The sequence below is a fragment of the Drosophila navojoa genome, chromosome 5, assembly GCF_054131105.1.
Source record: "Drosophila navojoa isolate 15081-1374.11 chromosome 5, UAZ_NAV_1.0, whole genome shotgun sequence".
Classification (NCBI taxonomy): Eukaryota; Metazoa; Arthropoda; class Insecta; order Diptera; family Drosophilidae; genus Drosophila; species Drosophila navojoa.
Genome location: NC_142893.1, coordinates 18,772,983 through 18,787,071, shown reverse-complemented (window position 1 = coordinate 18,787,071; position 14,089 = coordinate 18,772,983). Strand labels below are relative to the sequence as shown.

Here is a 14,089-nt window from a genome sequence, read left to right as displayed (position 1 = left end):
TCCATTGTCTACCCTAATTCAAAACGTTCGTGTACTTTGTGCGGTACTTGTGCTGCCTGGCATAGAAAAAAGCAACAACAACAATTGCATAACAATAGCCAAGCTTAAGCTAGTGGCCCAGTTGAAAGTGAGAATCGTTCAATTTCAGTTTCAATTACAAGTGTTGCAAAAGGACATTTCAAGTGTGTTTTGTGTGTTGAAATCGAGTGTTGAAAACTTAACAAAGAATCAAGAACGATCACCTACAAATTTAAATGAATATATTTGTAATTGAGTGAATCTTAAAAATAATTCAAATTTAAGCCTTTTGTTTTTAGCTTTGGTTTTTGTTTAATTGCTTCAATTTATTTACCATTCATTTAGCGCGGATTAAACTAAACATTAATTCCAAGTGAAGCCTCGCCATTTAGATACAACATTTTCTTCAATATGATGTCCTTTAAATCGTTTTTGTTGCTTGTAAGTATATTTATATTTATAAAAAAAAAAAAAACAAGCAAATAAATTTTTGAATTATAAATAAAAATAAAAGAATATATATTTAAAAATATAAACAGATAAATTTACATACAAAAATATCAAAGTTTGTTTTAAAATTAAATATTAATTAATATAACAAGTTTTCGTAATACAAAATCGTATTCATTTAAAAATTTTAAATATTATATTATATATTAATATAATAATATATTAATATATTATATTACTAAAAATAATATTATTATAATTATTAAAAAAAATTTAATTTAAGAAATTAAAAAAAACTGGTTGCAGAATAAAACTTCAGATCTAATTAAAATATTTTAATTAAATTATTTATAATATTTAAATATTATAACAAAAAATAATAATAATTTTCAAATATGTTATTCAAGACAAAATATTTGAGCAGAACAAAAATAGAAACATTCTATCTTCTAACACAAAGATTTTCCCTATAACATGCATCAAAGTTGCATATTGACTTTAAGTATTTATGGCTGCGTTGCAATATCATATGATTTCATGATTTGATGTAGGCGTAGTCGGGCTGTAGTTTCCTTGACTCCGCAGTCTAAACTGTGATTTTTCGGTATACAAATCCTAAGCCTACATAAATCAGCAGCAAACAAATCATTTGAGCTTTTTGAAGCTTCCAGCGCATGAACAAATGCTGGAACACTGGAACAGTAGCCCGCACAGAGAACAACAAGTTAAGCTTGTTATATGTCAAATTTGTTTATAAGGATGTGTTGCCTGGACAGGACACACACACACACAGAGACAGCCATTTGCGTGTGTGTGTGTGAGTGTGGGGGCCTGATGGACGCATGCTCTGAACTCTGCTGTCCGTTGTCATTTTTCTTTTTATGGTCGGAGGGGGACTAGGTGGGAGTTGGGGAGGATAGTCGCTGAGCTTAGCTCAGTTTTTATCATGCGGTCTGCCACTGATGCATACATATGTGAGGTGGATTTGCTTTTGATTGCATGCTCAAACTTTGTTAGCTGCTCATAATTTAAATCTGTAGCAGGAAAAACAAATAAAATCGAGAGGCGAAGAGCGAAGAGCGAAGAGCGAAGAGCAAATCCAAGCTGTTTGCCCAACTACTGAAACTAGTCGAGTGCCTGGCAAACACATGCACTCGCACACCCACACACACACACACGAACACAATTTGGCAACACTTGGCGTCAATGGTAACAAAAACGATTACATAACTTCGATATCGAGTGAACTGGCTGTCAGGCAGCCTGAAGTGGCAAAGCGAAAGTCCCAAATCGAACAAATTACAAATAATCAAAGACACTTAAGTGCTGTGCGTAATATATGTCAGAAAGGCTCAGAAGTACACTCACCCAGGCACGCCCACACACACACATACACACACACACACACACTCGCATACACATGCTATACTCGAGCATACTTTAGGGGGATTTGGTTATGGGAACAGTTTTTGTCTCATCTGGCAGCAGCTGTTGGTTTTAGCTAAAATACGAGTACACCCAAATCAGCAGCAATAATATTTGATTATTTTCAACAACTGCCAGCTAAACACTTGGCTTTGCCATGCACGCGAGGGTTTCCGCAAATAAATGGAATACACAGGAAATTCCCATTCACGTGCCAAGTGTCCTTATGGCTGATGGGCAAAAAAGAATTGATATGTGCTTAGCCTGAATGGTAATTGTTGTTGTACAAAAACATGGGAGTCTAAATATTTCAGGCTGAAAATAGGAGAAAAAAATTAAATTAAATAAAAAATATTAATAATAGAAACAATAATAGTATTAATAAAGGAAGTAATAATTATTTTTTTAAAATATATAAATTAAAAACCTTAAAAAAAATTAAATAATAATTTAAAAAATACAAACAAAGTAATAAAAATTAAATAAAAAAACTAATAATAAATTTTAAAATAAAATTAAATAAATAACTAGCATTTTCATAAACATATATATTTTGTATGTTTAATTTAAAGTTTATAAATGTTTCAAGAGAGCGAAAAATAAAAATATACAAGTTAAAGGATTTCTAATTCTTTTTATTGAAATTTAACCTAATTCAAACAAAATAATAATACAAAATATATCTTAATAAATGCTACAAATATTTCTTTTTTAATACGCTCCAAACATCACTTAAATCAGTAATTAAATAAAATTTTTTTTTAATGATAAAAAGTTTATTAGCAAAAACCCTAATGAAAATTTCTATATGACGAAGAAATAGTTTTCAAATGATAAATGTAATTATAATATATGGTTTTCATTTAAAAAGTTGTTTAATTATAATTATAAAAGAATTTAGCTATTAAATTAAACTGAAAACGAGTTGACTACAGCTTTTCAAATAACGACTCCACAATTTAGTTGGTTTTTCTAGCCCTTTGCGGTGGAGTCCACCCAAACTTTCACTTGTTGCCATTAAAGTGCAAGCCCTTTGCATATATGTATGTATGTGTGTGTGTGTGTATGCGTTTGTGTATGATGCCGTAAAGCAGGCAACAAATAAAGCAGACTTAACTGCAACATGAGGCAGAGGCTAACGCAAAGGTGCCACATGGAGGGAAAAAGGGGCGTGCTAAATTGTTGGTGCGACACTTGGATGGCATGCAGACGACTCCGTCTGCCTCCGCCACTGCCTCAGCCATGTCTGGCTGTGTTTTTTTTAATGCCTGGCCTGCCAAGCAGATAACTGCCAAAGGTACCACAGACAGCCAAAGGAACAGGAGCACGGGCCGGGCCAGCCGCTTGCCAGACGCGTGTAATTTGCCGCTTGTAACTTTTTGACTTTTCGCTGGCGTTTTCTCTTCTTATTTTTTCCGTTTTTGGTTATTCTTATAATTCTGTTTTTTTCTTTTTTTGTTGGTTTTTGGTTGGCGTGGTAGACACGCCCAAATGTAGACTATGCCTGCCCATGGGACACTGCGGGTCAGAGCTGAACCTTTGGGGAGCACTCGAACAGGCATGCAAAAACAGATCATGAAACAGAAGGGCAAAAACTCGCAGCTAGACAATCGCTAGACAGAACCAGACCCAGACCCAGACCCAGAACCAGTCAGAGTCAGAGCCAGAGCCAGAGCCAGAGCTGGCTGCCAAACGTGTTCAACATGTTCATTTCGTTTCTCTGCCTGGCAAAAACAATGTCGACGCGAACCCAGAGCCCAGCTCGACTGCGCTACTGGGCGCATATTTTAATATTTCCCGTTTCAGCTGCTCATTTTCACACGCCAAAAACAAAAAAGAAAAAGCAGAAGAGAACGAAAAAGCATAGCACAGAACGTTCGTCATAAACCCCGAAAATGATGGCAGTCAAACGCATCCGCCGCTCGGCACGCTTTTGAATTTCAAATGACAGACATAAAATATGCATCGCTTGATATTTGGCTGATGATTTCGTTGATGAAGCCAGGGCAGGCTGCATAGCAGATTCCCAATAAGCAGCAGCTGCTGCTGCTGCTGCTGCTGTTGCTATTGCATGTGCCCGGAATCTGTGTAATTTTCCAATGCAAGCCAGCCAGGCGCAACGTCAAAGCCTCATAGGTCAATGCTGGCTTTGATTAGACGACTGATTATTGCCATAGAGCCATGCAGAAACAGCCACAGCCACAGCCAGAGCCACAGTCGCATTCGCAGTCAGAGGCTGATGCCGATTGAAGTGTGAACAATTGCCCAATTGTGCGCCAAATGCATCTCAAGCATTGCAATACCCTAACCAAAACAAAGACCTTTGTCATGGGCCAGCAAAAATATTATTTATATTAAAAAAAATAGACATATATGTTAAATTAAAATTTGGTCTTCATTTCACCTCTCTTCTAACTATTCACATTCTCATCATCAATATATAATATCTATGGAATAGATTTATTTATATGCCTGACTCTGTTTCCTTATAACTCATAAATTTGTTAGTGCGTTCACAATTCGGTACTGAAGGGTGTATTAGCATTTCATTCGATTCTTGTTGCATTACAAATTTGATTTTAATTGAAATGATTTGCGAGATTTCATTAGCTGTTTGCTGTGGCTGAGATTGACGTAATTGAGCTGCGGGTCAGACGTATCCTCAGTGCATGCGAGAGCCAACAAATAAAAGTCATAATAATGATAATGATAATAATAATAACAATTGCTGCGGTTAACTAGAAACAAGAAGAAGAAGAAGAAGAAGTAGAAATATGCACACAAATATTTTGCCTTTAGTCAAGGCAATTTTCCAGAGTTGGGGATAATGCGACGACTGCAATTGTTAGCTGCGGTTTTGATTGTCTCTGGCAAATGTTGCACACATTAAAAAAAAAAACTAAAATGAATGAAAAAAAAGAATTGTAATGTTGTTTGAATGCAGCTTCTGCTTTGTCGAAACCATCTCGCTTGTCTGTGTGTATGTGTGTCTGTGTATGTGTGTCTGTGTATGTGTGTGTGGTAATCTAATTAAATCGAAATTTCAGCTGATTACAAAAGCCAGTAAGCAGCATGCAGAACGGCAGCAGCAGCAGCAGCAGCCGCCTTCGCGGTGGCTAATTGCCAAACGTTGAACGTGGCGTATGCGCAATGTGGCCATAAGGCTGCTGAGAGCGCTGAGCGCTGAAAGGCATTTTTAATTGCATAGCTCGGCTTTTGTGCTTCAATTGCTGGCATTTCTAAGCTTGGCCAACAGCAGCAGCTGCTGCAGCTGCCTAAAAATTAGTTCAATGGGCTTGTGGACCACAAAGAAATTGTTCAAATGCTAAGCCAAATACTTAGCAATAACCGTTCATAGTTTGGCTTCACTTCAATTAGTTCTACTCAATTTTTATTTCAGCTCTTGCCCAAGAGTTTTTCGATTCACAATTTCGCCCGCTTTCACCCAATTTCTTGCCATCCGTGCAACTATCGCAATCGGCAGTTGCTGTGGCTTCCAAGCCGCCCACAACGATTTTATTGATTCTTAAACACGTTTTCGACTCGCCTTCAGCAACTACTTGAGATACTTGCAACACCCGATGACTGTAATATATAATTTGACGTATATATATTTTTTATTTTAATTTTTTTTCGTCATGTTTTTCTTGCTGATAATTTGAATGCTGCATCTGAATTCTCTTTTGTTTTATTTTTTTTTCTGTGAATATTTTTTGCTTATTTGTAAAAAGGTTAATATCTTTATGCAGTTGCTAGCGGCGATAATTTTATGAGAGGTTTTATGTCGCGTTTACGATCTGTGGCTTATGGCCACTAAAGTCGGGTTAAATAGGGTTAATGCGGTGAACGGGCAACCGAAAACAGATTTCAGCAACGAGCTGCAGCCAATGAAGCTTTAAGAAAACTTCCAAATACTTAAATTTATATTATTGAAATTATTTTGCATAACTATTACACATATTAGTGGGATTTTAATAGCTTTATTAATTACCTTTCACTTTTTACATTTTAGCACAATTCATAATTACAATTGCCCAGAAGTAAATCTAAAGTTGACTTTTAGAATCCAAGAAGCGATTGTCAAATGATATTTAGAAATCTTTTTTCCAACCTCAACTTCAAAGCAGGCCGCCTCTGCTGCTGACTCGACGTTTTTCACATATCTTGTGCCCGCTCCCAGAAATAGCCAAAATGAAGTCTCGCTGAACTCGCTGACTATCCCAGCTTAGCTTGGGCTAATTCGTGCGCCAGACGCGCGCCAAAGCCACAGCCTTTGATCTTTGGCATTGTCCTTGGCATGGAATTTTATCTCGTGCCTCCTGCCGACTGCCACTGCAACATTTTCTTCTGTTTTATTTATTTATTTTTTTTCACTTCGACAATTGACTGCAAGTGAAGTCAGCACGCGAGCGAATTGCGCAAAGTGCAGCAACAAAAAATTGGTTGATTGAAATCGCAGCAGAGGCCAAAACAAAAGACTCAAACAACAAACTTAACGAAAAAAAAAATGCAGCTATATATGTACGTATGTATATAGAAAAACAGCTGAAGAAAAACCTGGCAATAAAAGTCATTTCCCATTGCACATACTCACGAGCGGCAGCAGCAGCAGCAGGAGTATGAGGAGAAGGGGTGGGGGCTGAGCAGAGGGGCCGAAGGTGGAGCAGGAGGCTGTTGTGGTTTTTGCTTTTGGTTTTGTTGCCATTCACATGGCCCATTAACTTTTATTTGGCCAAATTTGCATTTCAATGCCCCAAAGTGGGGGCAGACAAACAAAAAACAACAACAACAATAAATGCGCTGCAACATGCAACAAACGATGAAAAGGTCAGCCAAATGTTTGTTGTTCTACTGAGCGGGCGAGCGAGCGTGGCGTTGTCGTGCATGTTGCAAGTTGCTGGTTGCAAGTGTATGTGGCAGCTGTTGCACTAATGCTAATGCGCTATCTCACATCAATGTAGAGGAGTTTTGCGTTTTTCTTCTTCTTTAGCTGCTCGCTCCAAAAACAAACTTTGCCAACTCGGCTTAATTGCTGGGAACGTTGCGAATTCCATAAATTTACAAGCAAAAAGCTGCATCTACATATTTATATGTAGAAGAATCAAAAAAACAGAGGCAGCCTAGTGAAGAGCTTGGCTCGTTAGGCACGTCATCGTCATCGTCATCGTCATCGGCTTCGGCATCGCGTTGGCTAGATCTGAGTAGGCGTTGCAGAATGTTGTCTAGGGTGCCGCTTGAAACGAAGGCAAGTAGTGCTTGCAGCTCCGCAGCGCTGATGACTTAATAATAGTTCACAATAGTTCATAATAGTTCACAATGCAGTGCATAGGCAGTCCGAGTAAAAGCTTCCAGATGCTATGCCAAATGCCATGCGAAGGCAATCGAATGGGAATGTAGGCCATGTTTGGCCAATTAAATGAATTATTTGAAGTGCTCCCTGCGACCTGGCTAAGCGCTTTATGAAGACATTTAAGTGCAAGCAATTTTATTGCCACCATAAATCCGTAAACTATATATATCTATACGAATACATGTATTAAATGCTAACCGCTCATAAATCAATTTGCCAGCCGCGCTTGCCATTTAGCCGCAATATGCAATTGTCATATATGTGCTTGTTTATCTATTATTTATCTTTAGTTCAGTTGGGTAATTTGACGTCGCGCTTTAAACTGGGTCGTGATCAAGTGTGCAATCGGAGCGAGACAAATGTGCAGATTCTCAAGCCATGTTCGCCGAATACTCGTGATCGGCTCAGCGTGAATCCAAGCGCTTTTTATGATATTCTAAATTGCTTCTTTACTATTTACTATTTTTATTATATTGTAGCCGAAGGCTTTAAAATGTCTGTGAAAATACTCTCAAATAACAAGCAGAGAGTCTTAAATGCCTGAACTGACTTTGCATAGTTATTATGAGTTAATTACTCGATATGCAATGTTAGGTTAACAGGGTAAGAAATTTAATATTGCCATTAAAAATGTCTTAATGAAGATTAATTCAAATTTTTAATTAAATGTACACATTTTTCATGTATTTATTTTTTTATAGTAAATATTTTTTGCTTTTGAATGTTGTCTAATAACGAGTAAAATGTCAGATTAGTTTTATATACAATAAAACACAATTAAAATGATTTACTAATGATTTCTTTTTAAAAAATTTATGTTTTATAAATGTATGTATGTATTAATATATTTAAATATATTTTTATTTAAACTGAGAAATAATTAATTAATGACTAAAGTTTCTCAGGCAGAAATCCATAGAGGTGGAGCCTACTCATAAATTTGATAAGCCGAATAACTAAAAAATTAATCAAATTAAATACAGTTTTGCCGCCTAAAATTATTTCATTAATAAAATACAGATATGCAGTCTAAAATTAAATTAGAAATAAATTATTCCATTATTTTATCACCATCAAAGCTTATAAATAATAAACACTTTCAGTTTCGTCTGCTGATTAATATGCCCATAAATAAGCACTTGAATTACGTTTAACAAATTTGGCCAAACAGTCAATTGTAGATTGGCAAACAAAAAACATTTTGTTTTTCCATATTACTGCCTAAATTATCAGGTGCCCGCGCTATTATTATCCAGACCATATAATTTGGAGCGCCAGCCGCAAACTCACGTCAAGTTCGAGCTCGTGTCTTTTCGCTGAGTTGTCTGTGCCTGGGTTAATTGCCCCGAAATGGCAATAGAATCAGAATCATCAAGTGGCAAAGCCATCGAACGTGTCTCACCCACTGCCCACCTGTAATTAATTTCAGCTAGTTTTTTGTTTTTTGTTTTTTAATTTATTTTATTTTATTTTTTTGCCGCTCAACCTTCAACTTGACGCGCTGCTGACAAAGTGGGCGTGTTCGACATGCAACGCGAGAGTTGCGGGAATTGAAGATGAATTCAGGCTTTACAAATATGTGTTTTTTTTTTTTTTTTTTAGCCAACAATTGGCTGACCAAGTTTACTTCCGCTGATTGGGCTGATTAATAATGGAATTGTTTAACAAAACACTTGTTGAGTTCATTCAACACATGATATTTATAATCAAAAGGCTTATAAATGTAATTAACAACTCAGCATGCGGTAAAAAAATAAGAAAAAAATGATAAATTAAATTTGAAAAAAGTAACAAAAAACATAAAAACAATAAAGCACGTTTAATGCCGCACAAAGCGAACAATTGCTATTTATTAGATTATGCGCGATTATTGATATTTCAATGCGAGCCGGCTCGTGCTTTAATGATTTATACATAAAGCTTATTTAGCATCTACTTATGTGCATATGGCATACACATGCAATAATTATATGTGATCGCAAGATCAATGTCTGTAGCTGAAGTAAATAAACTCCAGCGTCAAGGTGTGCGATCAGCACAAACCATGCCACAGCCAGACCACAGACCTTTAAGAACCTTCAACCAAGGCATAATTAGAGCTGTGAGCAGAATTTAGCTAAGACCAAAACCTTAACAGCTGTAGAGGCACAGTGGTGTAAAAGTGTTGTCAAACAAGTGATTATTAAGAAAATATATATATTATATATAATATACATAAAAATATATATACATATACATATGGCAAAATTAACAAGTAAGGGAAAAGAATTCGAATATATTTTATTTAATTTTTTATTTTTATATATATTTTTTTTTCTTCTATTTTTTTACTTATTTTTTATTTGATATTTTTTTACAGCTGTATATTCATAAAGAAAAAGTATATATAATTGTAGGAAGGTATATTAATATAGTAATATCTTAGGATAGAAAAATCAAAGACTACAGCTTGTTTAGATTTCCTATTATTTATTTTGCTGGAAGTTATTTATTCTAGTAAAAATTGCTGTCTAGCAGTGATAGGTATGACAAAAAGGCAATATATGTACTTAGAGAAAGGCGAACGACTTGCCTTCCTTACACAAGAGAGTACAGATCAGTAGATCCCTTATATTTATAAAGTTGCAGAAGGGAAGTAACTCACTTATGAAACATATCAACTCCATTTTATTAGTTACCCATTCATAATAATATATGGTGCTCTTGCACCACTGTGCACGTCTTGACACCGACGCTAATTCAATTCTCCAACAGCTGCTCTGCAGAAAGCCAAGCCACAGAGCAAGACGAAGGCTTAACTCGATTTACAGCTGTTGCGGTTGTTGTTGTTGTTCTTCTTCTTCTTGTGCATGTTGTTGTTGCTATTTGGTATGCAGTTAAATGCAAGGCTTTATCTATCTCAATCTCTTTGGTATATCTTTATCGTTTGTCGTTCTCTGCTGCCTTCGACATTCGAACTGTCGTCGGCTGTTGCGGCAATTTGTTGGTCGCTCTTTGACTTTGGCGTTTTATTTAATTTAGATTTTAGTGTTTAGTGTTTTCCTCTCGTGTTTTTCCTTTTGTTTAACGGTAATTGCATTTGTTTAACATGCGAAAATTGCCGTTGACATGCTTATTGCCTTTAACTTGGGCTCCTTGAAGGTTGGGACCACCCACCGAGCGCGAGTTTCGTCTAATTGAGCGAATTTAGTTAGTTTATTAAATTAAACAGGCATGAATTAAACAAACAATTCAAAACAATTAACAGAAGAGCAGTAATTGAAAATTAATTGCTAACTGAAGACTACAGAAAGACGATCGATGCAGCTCAGATTTGCTTGTCGTAAGGGAATGATTTTTATTTTAATTATTTTATGAAAATAAATTGTTATATTATATTGATTCTCAGAAATTTAAAGTATTACTAAAATATTTTTGAAAATTTTCATATGGATTATTTGAAGTAATCATTTCTGAGCTCTGTTTATTAAATAATATATTTTAAATAAAATGTGTTTTTTTTTTTTTCTTTTATGAAAATAAATACTTACGTTAAGCAAATGAATAAATATAATAAAAAACAAAACAAAAATATATAAAAAAAAAAAAAATAATTAAGAAAAATATAATTATTTAATTACAGTGCAAATTAAAAAATACATAAAAAAAAATAAAATAAAATAAAAAATAAATTAAATTAATTAAAGATTGATCTTAGTTTTTATATTATTTTATATATACATGTTTTTATATACATACATTTATGTAAATGTACATAAATAAAAATAATATTTAATTCTTGGCTCTCCTTCAGCAATTAAATTGATATTTATAAACTCATGTTAAATCAATTAACTATGCAAATAAATAATAAATAAAAGCCGATGAATACTACACATAGTTATATTAATTGCATCTCAAACTGAACTTTGTAGTTTTTTCGCACCTGTGTGCACGCGTACCTATGCGCAATTTATGGATGAGCGAACAATTTAAAGCAGTTTGCCGTTGACTTTGGCATTGACCACGACAATGATCAATAGCTTAGCATATTTGTATTATTTAACATAGAATACAGTTTATATACTCTGCACCGTGTGCATATTCTAGTATAAAGACGTTGCCGTTGCAAACATTTCCGCAATCCGCAGCCAAAGCTGCAGTTAGCAAATGCTAATTGAAACACCGACAGGCAGCTGACAAGAGGCCAGCAGAAGCAGAACCAGCCACAGCTGGAGCTCTCTCAGCTGGCCGGTTTGATGGATGGCTGTGGCAGGCTGCGTTGCATGTGTCAATTAGCCATGTTTGGGCTCCAAAAGCAAGAAAAAAGCTAAAAATTGTTGAAAAAACAGATGAGCCGGTTGACGTTTTCAGTTAGCTGCAGCCATAAATCTGTGGTACCGCCTTAATTGTCAGCTTCTAACCTCCGCCATTTGTTGCCCTTTCGAGTGGACCGCATTCTAAAGACGAGTCAATTGCAATAGCATTTGCTTCGGTTTAGCAACGGTTGCACCTGCCCCAGAGCAAGAGCAAGAGACAAAGCTAGAGCTTGAGCCAGAGCAGCAGCTGAATGTCAGGCGCGATCTTATCGCAGCTTCTATTTTTGTTTGCCACTCACTTTGTTGTTTAATTTAACTTTATTTTTATTATTTTTGAGTTTTTTCTCTTTTTTGTGTTTCTAACTTAACCTTTTTTAGCGCTTCTACTTGAATGCCTATAAATGCCAAGTTTTTTCTGCTGCTGCTGTTTGTTTTACTACATTTCATTTGATGTTAATTCACTCTTCCTCTTCTTTTTTTGCAGAGCTTATCACTTGCTGCCATCGCCGCCTACGCTTACGCCCAGATAGCCCCCGGCTCGAACGCGTATTTGCCGCCCACTAAGAACGGCTACGACTATCCGGAGCCCAATAAGCCATTCGTGAGTATGCCAGCGGCGCAGAGCCATCAATGGCCGCTGAAATCCAGCTGAAGTGCCGCAAAACTGAATTAAAGCCATTGGTTAATTATGGCCATAATTTTCACTCGAGCCCTTCACTCGACTCTTAACCTGGTGTCTGGCTTTTAAGCCGTTTTACCAACAACCTGTCTGTCTGTCCATTCATCTGTCTGTCCGTCCATCAGTCAAGCCTCGATGCAGTCGCTGCATTCATAGGCCATCAACACTTTACTCTATAAATGTTCAGCGTCATGCAGCCGGCTTCACCTTTGGCTGCGACAGAGTTGGGAATAGACTTTTCAATTTGAATGTCAACTTCAATGATGTTGCATTTGTCAACGGACAGAGGGTGCGGGGGCGTGGCCACATCAAATCACATCTTGGCAGGCGAGAAAAAGACTGAGAGAGAGAGAGAGAGAGAGAGGCATGAGTTAACCCTTTCCACTGTCATATTGACTAAGCTTTTGGCCAAGTTGCAATTGCAAGTCAACCTAAGCAAATGCACGTTCATTTATTAAAATGCCACTGCGAAGCACTGGAGCAGCAGACAGCTTAAGATGTGAATTAGTCTTTTACACTAAACTAAAATGGCAAACAGCCTGAGGGAAATTAAGCATTAGTCAAAATTACAGAAGAAAATGAAAACAAACTAAAAACAATAAAAATTATGCAAAATCAAAATAAATTTATAAGTTGAATGAACGTGAATAAAATTTTGACCAATTTAAGAATCTTCAGTTATAATAGACAATTTAAAAGAAATAAAAACCTTCGAAGAAATATGTTTGAAATTTTTAGAATTAATTTTAAAAAACTTTAGCCCTCCATTCAAACAGTAAGTTCAAACTAAATAGAACAAAATATAAAAATAAATCAAATAAAATAGAAACTTCATTTAGAATAGACAATTTATGAGAAATACGAAGTTTAGCCAGATTAAAGATAAAGAATAGCGCCACCTACTGGAAAATTGTTGAGCAACTTTTATCCCTCGATTCAACAGCCGATTTACCTAATTGACAAAGTTTAATCATCTAATACTATTCACACTTCCAGCAACCTTCTCCGCCCGGTAGAAACGGTGGTTCACGCCCAGCACCACCAGCTGGCCCACGCAACATTCCCGGTCAGCCAGGCGATGTAAGTACCACACATACATATGTATGTGACTCTACTCCTTCACTAATCGCTAATTTTACATACATACAGGATCATGTGCATATGCCCGGCATGCCGTTCGAATTCGAGTATGCTGTCCAGGACCCAGACACGGCCAACGACTACGCGCACAAGGCTTCCAGCGATGGCGATGTGGTGACTGGCGAATATCGCGTCCAGCTGCCCGACGGACGCACTCAGGTAGTGCGCTACACGGCCGACTGGAAGACTGGCTACCATGCGGACGTCAGCTATGAGGGCGAGGCTCAGTATCCGGAGGGACCAGCAGCTGGCGGACGCGGTGGCGGCGGCGGCGGTGGTGCCGGTGGCTACAAGTACTAGAAAGAGAAAGAGAGAGAGAGAGAAAAGAAGAAAGAGAGAGATGCAGCAGGGAGCAGGAAACAACGCTCGGTCCGTATCGCGTTTTGAGTTATGTCTGTCGTCATTATCTTGTTGTGAATTCCATAACAAATGTCTAAACTTTATGCTATACCAATAAAAATTATTGATAAATTTTGTATAATTCTTATGTTGTGTAGTATTTGTTTCATTATATTTTACACTTCGAAAAAGATTGGAGATGAATATAGGAAAGGATTTATTTAATATGAGAGATAATAAATATGGAACACTATATTTCAAGGAAATTAATAATAATTTGACTAATCATTACATACTCCTCACTCAATACCAGAAGAGAAAAAATCTCGTATTTACTCGTATTAATAAATATTTTTTTTAATAACTCACATCCATCAAGACAACGTGAAG

The 14,089-nt window shown here is 36.3% G+C and overlaps 1 protein-coding gene across 1 annotated transcript; it reads left to right on the top strand.

The window, feature by feature from the left end:
* On the top strand, positions 1–13,841 carry Cpr50Cb (Cuticular protein 50Cb). The gene is made up of 5 exons (XM_018103455.3): positions 1–127; positions 364–459; positions 12,026–12,142; positions 13,217–13,300; positions 13,370–13,841. The coding sequence occupies exons 2-5, from the start codon at positions 430–432 to the stop codon at positions 13,658–13,660; spliced, it is 522 nt and encodes a 173-aa protein (XP_017958944.1). The 5' UTR covers positions 1–127; positions 364–429; the 3' UTR covers positions 13,661–13,841.
* Positions 13,842–14,089: the final 248 nt, after the last annotated feature.